General features: G+C 55.2%; 1 protein-coding gene across 1 annotated transcript in view; it reads right to left on the bottom strand.

Annotated features, from left to right (window-relative positions):
• Positions 1-973: 973 nt before the first annotated feature.
• The window catches only part of GALNT2 (polypeptide N-acetylgalactosaminyltransferase 2), a 184,335-nt gene continuing 170,888 nt past the window's right edge, over positions 974-14,420 (bottom strand). Inside the window, exons 14-16 of the mRNA XM_045783555.2 lie at positions 13,463-13,589; positions 7,500-7,619; positions 974-3,642 (exon numbers count right to left, since the gene is read on the bottom strand). Coding sequence (XP_045639511.1) covers positions 3,487-3,642; positions 7,500-7,619; positions 13,463-13,589 — 403 coding nt within the window. The 3' untranslated portion in view covers positions 974-3,486. The remainder of the gene's footprint in view (positions 3,643-7,499; positions 7,620-13,462; positions 13,590-14,420) is intronic.

Below are 14,420 nucleotides of genomic sequence, written 5' to 3'. Positions count from 1 at the left end.
ACTGGGTTTTTGATCGTCTCAGATAATGGGGAAAGAGGACACAGAAATGTGGTCTCTGGAACATTTGAAAAACCTCATCTGGGCCAGCCCGTTCAGTATCCCCCTCCCAGCGCCCAATCCCCATCCAAACTGCCAGATAAAGAACAGGCCATGGCAGTTGTTTTCTTGATGCACCTGTGGGGTTTTTCGAAGGTAGGCATGTTACAAGGCTGAGGATGATGGGGAAGGCCCTCAGCCGGCCTCGGATGGCACTGGGGAGCCTCCGATAACTGGTAAACAAGTATCTGGATTTTAAATACCATAAAAGCTGTGAAAATATTTGCCTCCCCACCCCCACCGCAGTTTGGCGTGCAGGCTCTGAGCACCCAGGGTGGACTCGGGAGTGGCGTGACCTTGAGCAGGTTAGCCCGTGACCTTGAGGACGTTCAGGGCTTCCAGCAGCAGCCTCTTGGCCAGCTGTGAAAGGCAGCCTGTGGCACTGTCTCACAGGTTATGGCGAGACACGTTCAGGGCTTGGCTCAGTGCCTGGCCCATGACAAACACTGCACAAATGATAATGGTTAGTGTCACACAGCACGAGGGCACAACAGCTGAAAGTGAACACTTTTTCAAAGTGTGATAAGAAATGGTCACTGATGGGGCGCCTGGGTGGCTCAGTCATTAAGCGTCTGCCTTCGGCTCAGGGCGTGATCCCAGGGTCCTGGGATCGAGCCCCGCATCAGGCTCCCTGCTCTTCTGGGAACTTGCTTCCTCCTCTCCCACTCCCCCTGCTTGTGTTCCCTCTCTCGCTGGCTGTGTCTCTCTCTGTCAAATAAATAAATAAAATCTTTAAAAAAAAAAAAAAGAAAGAAAAAAGAAATGGTCACTGAGCAGGGCCCCCAGAGTAGACAGACCGTCTCCCCAGTCCCCCAACACTTGTCGCCAACCTCCAGTGAAGGGCAAGAATGATGGCAGCCACCGCCAGAGAGCGATATCTATAAAGTATCTTCTCTTTATTTAAGTTAAACAATTTTCAAGGATGGTTTCCATCTATAAAATGGAAAAAGTACAAGCTCTGTACAGCAGTTCTTCTTAAAAATCAACTGGAAAAAAAATTACCAAACTATATTTTGAATTTGCAAAACATACTCACAGAGACCATCATTTTAGCTTTGATGACGACGTGGGAAAGACCGCCACAGACAGGACAACTACCTTCACCAGGCTGTGCTCAAAGGGCTCTTGGGAAAGAGCGTGTACTTACAGAAACAGGAGAGGGCAGGGTCGCCCGATGACTAAGAAGTAATGCCACCACAGGAAGTCACCTTGGCACGCTGTTGTCTTGTAAACATAGCTCGCCTCCAGAGAGCCCTCCCAGCCCCACCTCTGCCACTCAGGGACGGCATGACCCCAGAAGGGGCTGGTGGGCCTGTTCCAATGGTACAAGGTCCATGAGAATTCTGGGTGGGCTGGGGGTGTGCGGGGGAAGGATTCGTCAAGGACCTGACTCGAATTTGCTTTGCCTCAAAGCCAAATCTGTTTGCTAGCCATGGGGTATTTTTTGCGAACACTGGCAATGGCTCACAGGTGACAGGGTCTAAGATGGGACCCAGGGGCTCGGGCTGAGTCTGGTTCCTGCCCCACCTGCGATCAACAGCCTTGCACAGATACCTGGCCCTCTCCCCGAGGCCTCCCTGTAGTCAAGACCAGCCCCTGAAGACACACGTGTGCAGAGGTGATCCAGCTATGGCCTCCCTGTCCACAGAAGGGACATCTAGTTGCGGGGCAGAGGACAGTCCCTTAGCCACGCCTCTATGCCTGACCCTGGTGACCTGGAGCAAACACATGCGGGTCTTTTGCAGTGAAGGAAGAAAGACCAGTAGTGTCCCCTTTCCTAGAAGAAAAGGGGGGCGGGGAGGAGAGTGGCACTTCCCAGAATGTCAACCCAGCAGAATCTTCAGCAGCCACTTCTCCCTCTGTGACCTCCCAGGCCCACCCCTAAGGGGCCCGAGGATGTGCATTTCTGATGCACGTCCCACCACGCAGCAGCCGCGGGTGGCCTGGGAAGGGCCAGCCTCTCTGAGATCCGGCAGGTGTTCGGGAGGGGAGAAGGAAGGAGGGTGTGGCCACGAGAATGACCCAGGGGCCATTCTGTAGGGGGCTGGGGGCTGCCCTGGTACGGCATGTGGGGCCACTGCAAAGGCAAGGGGGGCTCTGCAGGGACATTCCTGGGCATCTCTTCCTGTCACGACTTCTATTTCCTAACTGGCTTGTGGTTATACTGACATCTGCTTCCTAACGCACATGCCTCCTGTTTTGTGCCCCCGATGCTCCGTGTCATCTGATCGGGCACTGGGTGACTTCCACCTCTCCTAATTCTTGACCCAATGCCCCAGGACCAAAAAGCGGGCACCTGGGCCTGGGAGGGACAGTGTGGGCAGGCTGGATTCCAGAGCCCAGGGACCAGCTCACGGGACACTCACTATTCGCCCAATGCCAGCCCAGGACAGCTTCCTACTGTCGCTTACTGGGAACTGTGAGGCTGGGTTTTTGTTTTTTGTTTTTTTCCCTAAGAGAAAAAAAAATTAATTAAAAAAGACCCAAAGCAACGTTTGTCAAAGTAAGTCACCCATCCGGGTTTCCAGACACCAAGGGCACAGCAGGTGGATCCGACACTTAGCAGCGAGTCCCAAGCTGCAGCCAGCGGAGGGGCCCGGGCCGAGGCCGGAGTCGGGGGACCGCGGCACCGCTCGCCTCTTGGGGCTCGGCCGCAGCCCCCGTAGCACCTGCTCACCGACAGGGTCCAGGGGGCAACAGAGGCCCGGCCCCGAAGGGCCCCGTCCCTCTTCCTTACGGCCGTGAACTAACTGCTTTGTGGGGAATTGACAAGATGAGGACAACCTACAGAAACCATAGGGAACTGACCGTACATTCTCTCTTTATATATATTTATATTTACTGTCCCACCATAGAAAAGTTCATATTCAAATAGAGCAAGAACATCACGTGGAAGAGGGGGTCTGTGCTGGGAAGACAGCTGGGAACAGAGGAGCAGGGACAGGGGAATACGACGTAAACCTGCAAAATGACTGGGTTCGGTGTCGTGGAAACCAGACGTGATTTCGATGGGATCAAAAATGGAGATTTCCAAAGAGTTCTCCTCGCGGTGACGTAGCAACGACACCCCTTCTGCCCTCCCTGCCCCCCACCGGTCCGCGTTGGGGCCGCGACTTGGCCGTCCCAGGGGTTGCTGGGGGTGCGGGCGGCCGCGGCCTCGGAAAGGGGGCCTGGCCGCCTCCTGTGGGACGAGGAGCGTGGTTCTCTTTCCTGGCCTCTTCGCTGTCCACCCAGGCTCCGTGCCTCGCACGAGTTCTCTGACGTTCAGACCATGATGGAATACTGAGGTATATAGTTTCGCAGAAGGTTCAAGAAACATAATTGATAACGTGATCACCAAACTCAGCCGGCCGGCGTGGGGGCCGGGCCGGTGCGGCCTCGCGGGCTCTCCTACTGCTGCAGGTTGAGCGTGAACTTCCACTGCTGGGACAGGGCGGGGCCGCACACCTCCACGCTCAGGCCCCCGTTCTTGGCCGTGCGGCTGTCCAGGCACAGGTTGCTGCCCACGTGCCGCAGCTTGGAGTTGCCCTCGATCTGCTCCCATTTCTGCAGGAGACAGGAGAGCGCCTTACAATCCCAGCACACACAAAACAGGAGGACACAGAGCCGTCCGCAGGGTCTTCAGGCTCTGCTAAAAACCAAACCAAGTCTTTGTTTCGGTGTGGGGGGATCTCTGATCATAATGGAGGAGTTACCAAACGCCCCAAGACAAAGCAGCCCCTGGGGCAGCTGAGCGTCCAGGAATGAAACCTGTCCTTTCTGTCTCAGTTTGCAACTCAAAACCTCCTTTCTGGGCCTGCTAGGGGCCGAGTGTCCTGCCTCACCCCTTCGCTCCTTTGGCGGTCCCCTCATCCAAGCACCAGTGCTCTGGGCACCTGCCCATCCTCGGTCATGAACGCAAGGACTTGAGGTAGGGAGTCTCCCGTAGGGAATGTGCGTTCGTCCACAAGAAGGGCGCATCTGGTGCTATTTCACCTCAAGGAAGGAGCCCCAGGAAGCTGAGCCAGCTCAGAGACCCCCATCCTACTGGAAGGCAGCCTGGCCTGGAGGCCATGGCCTGGGCACCTCCACGCTCCCACTTAGGGCCTTCGGCTCAGTTAGACCAGGGGAACGGTGTCAGGTCAAACGAGAGGGAAAGAGATGCCTGAGTGGACAGAATATCATGTTGAGGAACCTGTTTCTAGACTGTTTTCTCGACTAGTCTGTGAGCTCCTTGGTGGGTGTGAGAAACCTGTCTCAGCCACTCTGAGGGCCCCCAGTGCTCTGCATGGCAGGGACCAAGCAATATTTGCTGAGTTCCAAATGTGACTCTTGTAAAGCACAGGGTGTAATGTCTCCTTATTTGAGTGTGCAGACCCTCCCCCACCAAGACCAAACCCATCAACCAACCTACCAACCTCAACCAACCAGCTAACCAAACTCAATCGCGAAACCAGTCAACCAACCAACTCACCAATCAGCTAACTAATCAATCAACCAAACCAGAAAGAAAACAAAGCCCACGTCCTAGCCTAAAGGAAGTCTGAGGCCCCTCACCCTGTTGTTCACCCCCATGTAAAAATGTTTGTTCTTTACAAGAAAAAAAACTATCACACTTTTTTCTCCCAAAAGCTCTCCCTTCATTAATATAGTCTGTGATTCTAATTAATTTTTTACACTGTGTGCACTAAAGCTCCTTTCCGTAAGTATTTTTGCAAATCCCTTGGACACCGTGGAATTGAATTCTCTTCCTCCTGCCTCCCCTTCCCCTCTGACTCTGCAAACGCACACACAACACGGACACACAGACGTGCCTGGAAACCAAATAGCCCAGCTGGCAAGACAGTGCAGCTTCGAGATAAAATGAGCTGAGGAGGGTCCTCTCAAAGGGCAAATGGATGGGGTGGGGACAGAGGCAGAGAGAGGCAGAGAGGAACCCGGCACCCCAAGAATCAGCCTTCTGCACAGGGAGAACAGGATGCTGGGATGTTCTCGTAAGGACTCTATGATACTCATTCCCGCTGCCCGCTAACCTGGAGTTTCTGCCAACAGTGAAATTCAGGGCAATCAGATGAGCGTGGGGAGGTTGCGGCTGCCTGCCCATCATTGCCTCCTTTCTGGCTCCCTCGCTGTCAGTCTTTCCTCATGCTGGTTTCCTCCATTGTCATGTAAAGTGTGTATGCACTGCTGACAGCCCTGCGTGGCTCTGAGTGGCCAGGAATCAGCCTTGACAGAGAATGTGGAATGAATGGAATCTGATTCCCTTCTCTGGAGGGGCTCTGCCTGTCAGGTGTCAAAGCCTCAGCTAAACGGGGAAGGTCGTTTAAAAAAAATAACCAAACTCCAGCTCTGTCTCTGGAAGGTAGAATCTTCAGCCCAGAACCATGGGTCAGATTTCTGGGCCATCGAGGCTCTACCGAAACAGCCCCCACACGGCTCCGCACTGGGTGAAGTCTTGGGACATTCCATCCCGTGGTGTGAGCCTCTTGGGGGTGTCCATTATGCCTCCCAAGAACTGGGATGGCACCGGGAATACCTGTCAGTTCTGGAAATAAGGCAAGCTCCTACTGAACTCCTCCAGACATTGAGTGTCTACCGGAAACCGGGCTGGGGTTCCGCAGTGTAGGAGACAAGGGGCACCCCGTGAGCAGGCCAGGCATGGACAGATGCAAGCATTTTCCTGACAACTGAGATCTAAGCCAGGGAACTGGTCCCGGCCTCGGTCCTCCCAGGTGACACTGGAGAGGAGGTGCTGACCCTCTGGGTCTCAGCCTCCCCTTCTGTGAAATCCGTCTTGGACTAGAAGCCCACTCAGGCTCCTGGCTCTGGTAGGCTCTGTGCCTCAGTTTCCCTACACCCATCTATCTCATAAAAAGGGACTGTACAAAGACAAGCCAATGCTCCACTCGCTGGCACAATGGAAGGTCCTTTTGTGGCTGCAATTCTCTTTCTGACACGAGTCACTCCCCCATGGCTCAAGAAAGGGCTCGCCTCCAAGTGACCACCAGGGAGTATGTCAGAGAAGGGAAAAACTATCCGAACTGTCTGGAAAAAGTAATATATGCACATAGGGGCTTGAGAAAGAGGGAGTGTGTGTGTATAAGGTCTCACCCACTTGAACTTACTCATTTAGCACTTTTGTAAATTTAAAAAGAAAAATATTTAATGAATAAGAATATGGAATTTTTCTTTGAAATATCCGGTGGCATGGGAAGAATGAGAACGTCATCAGAAGTAAGCTACATCAGACGCTGGCTGAAGAAACAGAGGTATTGATAGGTCTTTCCTTCAGGGCTGTGGGCTTATCAGCACATCAGAATGGAACAATGCAAACGCCTCCCTTTGGTGACACGGTTATGGACCTGGCTTTCTTTTCTAGTACTTATTTGGGGGTCAGTGTTTTGCTAACTTCTCAGGGGGCTCTGCGCCTGGGCCGAGTTCCCCGCCGGGCGTGGCTGGTCACCGCCGCACGCCTGCTTGGCCTGCCCTGTGCTCCCGCTTCCGTGGAGAAGCCGCGAGCCGGTGTGCCTCTGCACGCGGGGGTCTGATGAGGCAGAGCTGATGGGGCTCCAGGCATCACGCCCCGCATGCGGACGTACACGCGCACCGCCAGCAGCACCCGCCTCTCCCCCGCGTTCGCCGGCATCACCAGACAAGTGCTTTCAGGAGGCCCACGTGCAGGCGGCTGCTACAAAGACGCTTCTGAAAACCGGACCACCAGCACTGCTTACCTGCCCGGCACAGTCGGTGCTGGGGACCCTACTGTGGCGCCCAGCCTGGAGAAGGTGCTCACAGACCTTCGTAGGAGCTGAACATAGAAACGTGGCCCCTTCCTTTCCAGTCTGGCTGGAGGGTCAGGCACAGATATAAACAGATCAATCAAGAAGGTATGGAAGGGGGTGCCTGGGTGGCTTGGTCAATTGGGCCTCTGACTCATGACTTCGGCTTGGGTCACGATCTCTGTGTCTGTGTCGTGGGATTGAGCCCATGACTGGGCTGCAAGCTCAGCGGGGAGTCTGCTTGGGAGTCTCCCTCTGCCCCTCCCCCTGCTTACGCTCTGTCTTTAAAATAAACAAACGAATACATGTTTACAAAAAAAGAAGTTACGGAAAGACACACCCTGGGATGGGAGGAGTCATGGTGGAGCCTCCTGCAGGCGGAGAGGACGACGGAAGGCACGCTGCCAGAGCTGGTGCACAGGGGCAGCAGAACGGCCTTCTGAGCACGAACGTCCGGATCCCACGTCCACCCAGCATGGGATGCACGGAGTGCTGGCTGCCCGCCAGGAGCTCCAGCTCGGCCGGAGACGGCGGCCAGCAGGAGCCCAGGCCCGACATGGCAGCTGGACGTGACTAAGCTGCGCTGCGGTCAAGGCCGTGGGGGGAGGGGGGGGGAGTCTGGGCAGAGGGGCAGGGGCGCCCTACCTGTCTGGTGTCGTTCTCTCGGCAGCCCTGCAGCTTTATGACAGAGCCGGGCGCCCGGTCCACCACCGTCAGGCACAAGTCCATGTGCTTCACCGACTTCTCCTTCGTCAAGGCCCATTCCTGGAACACAACACTGGAGGTCAGGGCTGCGGCCCCCACAGGGCTGTGAAGTGACCGGCCCGAGAGGGCAACGGTCACGCTGCCAAGCAGAGATTCCGAGCCCTGAGCCAACTCAGGGCTGACACAGGACTTCTTGCAGAAGGGCACATCTCCACCTGCGGGTGCCGGGGGCAGGGGGTGCCTCCCAGCGCAGCACCAAGTTCACTGACTCACGTGACTGGAGGGCTTTGAGAACACGAGTAACTAAGATACAGTAAGAACTACTTTAGCCCCGGGCGCAAACCTGAGCGCCACACCCGGCTTTCTACCACAAAAGGTGAGCTGGAGCGTGGCTCCCACAGGGTGGACAGTTCAGGGTCGACTTTTCTGCCTGCGTTATTTTGCCCCCCTGCAGGTGGGGTTTGGAAAGAGCCTTTACGAATGTGGATTATAATGTGTGAAAATGATAAATTATACATGGCCCATTTAAGTAAAATACGCAGTGTGTGCTGAGCAGTGAGTTGATTTGCTGATGCTCACGGAGGTTGAGATCCCTAGGGATGGATCTGTGTATTTACACACACACCCCTCACGCTGACATCAGCCGCCTACTGTGTGCTGGGCACCACTATGCCCCGTGAGACGCTGTTACTACCCCCATTTTACAGAGGGGAAAACTGAGCCAGAGGGTGCTAAAATAACTTGCTCATGATTTTTACAAATAGAAACACACACACACACACACACACACCTTAAGGGCTGAGAGCACAACCATTTATGCGAAGTGCTAAATACCGTCTAAAAGAGCAGGAAGCTAGGGAATGAAGATGGATGGGGGGGGGCAGGCAGAAGGTTCTGGGTGGGGCCACGGATGGGACAGGGGAGGTAGCTTCCGACCTTCACTCTAGTACCTGACCCTCTCAAAGGCATAAATACCCAAGTGAGCCCCCAAGATCCAGAAGCAGCCAGGTGTCTTCCAACTCAGAATTCCACTGGGACACACTCCCTACCACTGGATCCCTTTCTGCTATCTGCCCAGGAAAGCTGGGCAGATACAACTCAGCCGTCCTTCCAGTGATGTCCACGGCGCCCTGCAATGCCTCAGGTGCTGTCCCAGGGCCCAGCCCACAGCAGTTAACAGACAGGCAAGGCCCCGACCTCGCAGGGAGAATGCCTCACCCACAAATAAAGGTATTATGTAACTTTAGGCGCTATTAAGTGCTATGAAGAAATTCTTTTTCTTTTTTTTTTCTGTTCTCAGGGGACAGAGGTAAGGGAGGGAATAAATTATTTTTTAAAGAAGTCTCACTATTCAGTACCTCGGTCACCTTGAACCAGACGGTCTGCCCTGGACGGGCAGCCCATCTAGGAACTGGAGAAGCCCCCTAGCCTGTTCGCAGCTTCGTTTTCCCCTAGCAGGGAGGCAGTCCCCTCCTTCGCCTTGGCTTCAATGTTCTCACCTTTTAATGAGTGTTTCTCAAAGTGTGCTCCATGAGGGATTCTATGAAAAGTTAGTTTCAGGTCAAATAAGTTTGGGAAATAGTGAGTTTGGGCCACGTTTCTTTCTGCAAAGCCACAGACAGGCTCTTCAAGGCTCTGGAAGACTGAGCATAGCAGACAGGCTTGGACTGTTTTCCTTAGCGTCTCTCAAACTTGAGAGCACGGAGCCCTGTCCCCATCTGTCCCCACTGGCAGCTCCTGGTGGGGAGCTCTGCATTCTCTGGGAAGGGCCCCACGCCGCCCCTGAGGGTCGATGCCAACCTTCCATGACGCTGTCCCTCCAGAGCCGGTACATCCGAGGTGCCAACGGGCACTCAGCGTGACCTATACGTCAGGGCGGCAAAAGGTCCCAGGAAGGAGCGCATGCACCCCGCCTTTCATTCAGATACGCACCCCGCCTTTCATTCAGATACGCATCACGCCTCCGGTGAGGCTCGTGTGACTTAATGGCAACAACCCGCCCCCACTCGTGGGTAAGATTCTAGATGCTTCTTAGAAGCAGGTGTTGAAAAGATGTTGGAAGGGCTGCAGGTACCCAGTGAAAGCTCATGTACGAATGTTTCTACAACTGTCTTGCTATTGTATGCTTAATTATTTTAAAGCAGACTTTACAGTGAATTCCAGAAAAACTAATTCAGCTGTGCAAACAACGGAGCTGGCTGCCACTCTGTTCTTCTGTTGCATTTCAATGATCTGAATTTGTAAAATAAAGTTCATAAATATTTAAGAATTGCTTTTTCGAGCTGCCACTCTTAAAAAAGCACGGCCATTAATTTTCCCATTTCCTGTATGTCTGCTGAGGCTCAGCCAGAAACCAGATAAAAAACCGTACTCGTCCAGAGCATGGGGCCCTATTCACAGTTAGGAAATGTTATTTACCCTCTCATTTCTCACCCATGTGGCACAGCACTCGAACAAGCATCACTTCCCATCCGTTGGACGGGACTTACTCACAGGAGGGTTACGAGCTGGAACGTCTGCGAGCAGCGAGCATGAGCCCTGGCCTCCTGCCGCCTCCGGAACCACGCTCCTCAACATGGTGGCCACTGTCCACCTTGACTGAGCCAAGCGCGCGAACACCTGACATCCTCAGTCACACTAGCTACACCTGAGTGATCGGTGGTCCATGGGTCTGGCGCGAACCGTACTGGATGGGGCACACAGAGCACCGGCGGGTGGTGCTGACCTAGGAGGCAGCTCTCTGGGCCGCAGCTGGTCCACGGAGGAAGGTGCTCCCCGCTGTGTGGCGAAGGTATGCCACGCGGTCATACTGCCCGTCACCCACTGGGGTGGCCTCCCCTGCTAGAAAACCCTCGCTGTGCACTTGCTCGTTTAGAATCGCCCACTTTTGGAACGTTCACAAACCCCAATGCTCTGCGACCCCAGGCCTATGAAATCGGGATTTCTGGACAGGGGACCTGGCATCGGAATTTCTGAAGAGCTCTTGGGGCGATTCCAGCACAAAACCATGGGAGCAGGGCTCAGAGCAAGTAGAAACCTGCTCCCCGGGTAGGCAGGGCCGTGTCCTTCTGTCCAGGATCCCTGAGCATGCAGCAGCTGGCGCAGTGGGCACTCAGCAGATATGCACTGGGAGGAGGGAAAGCTCCCCCGCCCCCGTGTGAGAACAGCAACGGTGGATCTCGCAATAGCAAAAGGAACAAAAGAAGGAACGGAGTGCTCTGCACAGGCCATGGTGTCTGCTTTTCACGATAGCCCGGAGCAGAGCACTGGGACAGCCCAAGTCTGGCGGGGCCACGGCCCAGCACTGTCACCTGTGCACACAGCCGGGAGTAGCTGCCTCTGGGTGGCCTCCTACACCATCCCAATCTCCTCCTCCCTCCAAAATGGCATCCTGAGAGCAGCTCGTCATCAATGAGCTCCAGTGCCTATAAATATGGGGGCTATACCCAGGTCACCTTTGAGACGAAAAGGGGGAGCTACGAAAAACTGTGCGGGAGACAGGTGTAAAGCTGCAATGCGCCGGGCAGGCCAGGACGGTCAGCTCCCCATGGGCTTGCAGGGCAGTACTCGTGGGCTCAGAGACCAGCTTGCCAGCAGGATCCGGGGATCCAGAGCCACAGCCACCAGCTGTCACAGGCGGGGGTGACCATTGCTGCCCAGCGGCCACCAGCTTTTGTTACCGGCTGTGGGGTAGAGGGTGCCATCCATCCCCGAGGCCATGCTGAGTGAGCAAGAGCCAAGCACAGAGCTCAGGACAGAAGCTGGCACCTGAGACCGGCGAGGACAGCGTGGAGAGCAATGGGAAAGCCTTCAGTAACAGAGCCCTACGTACTTTTCAAACACAAACGTCCTACAGAGTCAGGCTTCTCACTGCCCAGCAGAGCTGCTGACATACACGGGGGTGACCCCATGATGGTCGCTGAATCATCAGAACATGGCAGATGGGACCGAGGGAACCCCGGTGATTAAATGGGGGACGGGGTGAGGCCCGCTTGGACTCACAGTCTCACGATACAGATGCTATCTAACTCGGGTCCACACCTCCCCTGAACTGTAACGCGCAGACCGACGGCTTCACCAGCGCCATGCGCATTAGCCCCACTTCTGAGTTTCTGCCTCGAAGACCAGAAGCACCGCCTGCTGACGAAGATCAGACGAGCTTCTGGGGACATCACATCCGCTGTGTTTCCTGTCTTCCCAAAGCTTCGCTTTTTGGAAGGCAACACTTTAGTTCATTTTCACTCGACTATGGCCAGAAACAGAGAAAAACCCCACCTCTCCCTGCGCCCTCAGCCCCCCCACCTCACACCCAAGCCCCAGACCCCTGCACGCTTCATCCCTGCAAGGTTCCCTGCAGTCAGACCTGCGCCACGTGACCCCGTGCCGCCAGTGCTGTGTGCTTTGGGGGGACAGAGGCCACACCCTCCCCAGCAGGAAGTAGAACCACATTTCAGTGCCCCAGACCCAAGGGCTGACAAGGACACAGAGACACTCCAGGCAGGCACGGCGCCCTCCCTCCCTCCTGTCCCCACCCAACAAATTCCGCAGGACTCAAGTCTTCCCTCCTACTCTCCTCCTTCTCTCCCTCCTTATAGCTCCTCCTTCCAGCCGACTCCTAACATCTGTGGGGCCTGTGAAAGAGGACAAGCGGGGGCCCACCCGGAGGCTGGCTGTGTGCTCACTCAGAGCTCCCAGCCTGTCCCTGGGGAGCATGCGCAAGGGCCAGAGGCCGTGCTCCGAGGACAGAGGTGAGACCCTGGGAGCCCGGGTGTGGCATGCACATGCTGGGCCAGCCCTGGCCACCTCCTGAAGCCGCTCCCCCTCCCCTGTCTAATTTAGGATGTCCAGACTGGTCCAAGCAACTGCTAAGATGACGTCAGCAAGTGAAGAAAGGAGGCAAAGCATTTGCGGATTGCAGTCTGCCCAGCTACTCCCTGGGGGGATTCAGAACCACCAACTTTACAAACAAGCCAGGGCCCTCTCTTAAAAATAGTTCAAGTTACAGAAGGTTCTGGAATCAATAAATCTGGGATACACTGAGTTAACCACCCCCCTTGTAGGTCCTCTGAGAGCTTGGCATATTTTCAAGGAGACAAGAGTACCTAGCATTAGCCAAACTTTTTTGTGCACAAAGCCCACATTTTACCAAATACCTATGATTTTCTAATGGGAAAACTGCTTTCTAGAATGTTGTCCTCTGGAACATGGAGGCCACGGTTAGGCCTAACACACCTTCACTTCTCTGTCTTGTTTTCAATGAGGACAGAAGGTTGGGGGGGGGGCGCTGGTATTATGCTTCCAGGACAAGTTCTGCATGCGTGTGTGTGTGTGTGTGTGTGTGTGTGTGTCAGACTGAAGCTAATCATCATTACTATTTTCTAGCTAAGCCAGTGTTATCTAACAGGCAGGGACCAATAACGACTTTGGCAGCAACCACAGGGTCTGTGGTAAAGCACCTATTAAGCTGGGACCGAGGCCGGTGTTGATAAGCACGCTTGGAGACCAGACACAGCTGCAGACACAGAACAGGTGCTCTGGGGACAAGCACACGCCACAGGGATGACAGAGGCGGCAGGAAGATGAGGAGGAAGAGGAGGAGATGAAGGCCACCAGCCCTGCAGCCCTGTCTTGATGAGAGATGCCAGATGTCACGTCAACCACTGTGCCTCTCGCTGTGGTAGCAGAGGCTGGCCCGGGGCTGATGGCAGGCTCCACACGGCTGTCAAGACCTGGGGTGTCCCACCTGAGCCTGTGGCTGCCTGCTAGCGGGTGACCAGCTGGAGCCAGGTGCTACCTCAGACATCCTGGGTCACGGGAGAAAGGCAGCAGCTAGGACTGTACGCTCAGGGCCCCTTCCCTGTTCTCTGGGCTTCCGGGGGCTCGAGCCCACCCCCCACACATACCTGGTTCCCCCCTGCATTGTGACACTCATAGACTCCAACGACACCATCAGCAAAATGTCCCAAAGTGTCCAGGCAGTTGGTTCCCTGTTGCAAGGCCCCAAAAGCTATATCCTGGTGGTCAGGGACCCTGGAAAGCAAGGGGAGAATCATCTGCTTAATTCCACAGGCCCCCTGGCTCCCGCCGCCCACCCCCTTGCTCGGTGATTCCGTCTCCGGCAGCAGGAACAGAGGAAGGCCGCTCCCCTGGCCCGTACCCCTCCTCCCACAGGCAGGGCTGTGTCAGCCAGGTGGCATTTCTCGCACGGCCTGGATTTCTAACCCTAAGTGAAGATTTCAAGTTGGAGAAGCATCCTTTCCAAATCAGGAAAATGTTTCTGGAAAGGAAAAGCTCCTACACTCTTCAATGTTAGCCTGTTGGAAGCTCTTTAGAAAAGCAGTTCATGAGATCAGATCCTGCTGTCGTGAACTTTCCAGGAGACTGAAGACCTGACCTTTACCAAGTAGAGGGGAGAACTTGAGTGGCTCTGTCAGGTGGCCTGGCACCAACAGAAACAGGACACAGTGGGTGGGGGCCACATGCCCTAGGATTCGACCCAAATCTGCGCCCGGGCCTGGGCCCCGCACCAGCTGTGGCCTCTGTTGGACCCCCACCCCCAAACTCAAACCGCTCTCGTGCACGGCACTCGCGAAGCAGATCCGTTGCAAGTGCCACAGAAAACATTTCACCGGAAGCACGTGGAGCCCAGGGCCTGGCACCCAGGAGGCGCCCAGCGCACGGCAGTGATTGTACAGACACCACACGACGATTAGGTCGGTGTCTCCCTTGCCGGGCACGTGGGGGGAGGCAGATTCACCCGCTGGTGCGGTGCTCAGTGCTCTAGATACGGTCTGACGTGGCACAGGCCTGGCGTCACCCCACATCATGGGTGTCTTCAGGGTGAAGCTGCATTTAGTGTCA

This window comes from Ursus americanus, chromosome 6, assembly GCF_024610735.1.
Source record: "Ursus americanus isolate L20-20 chromosome 6, mUrsAme1.1.p, whole genome shotgun sequence".
Lineage (NCBI taxonomy): Eukaryota > Metazoa > Chordata > Mammalia > Carnivora > Ursidae > Ursus > Ursus americanus.
The sequence above is the reverse complement of the archived record's forward strand: the minus strand, read 5'-3'. Positions and strand labels throughout refer to the sequence as shown.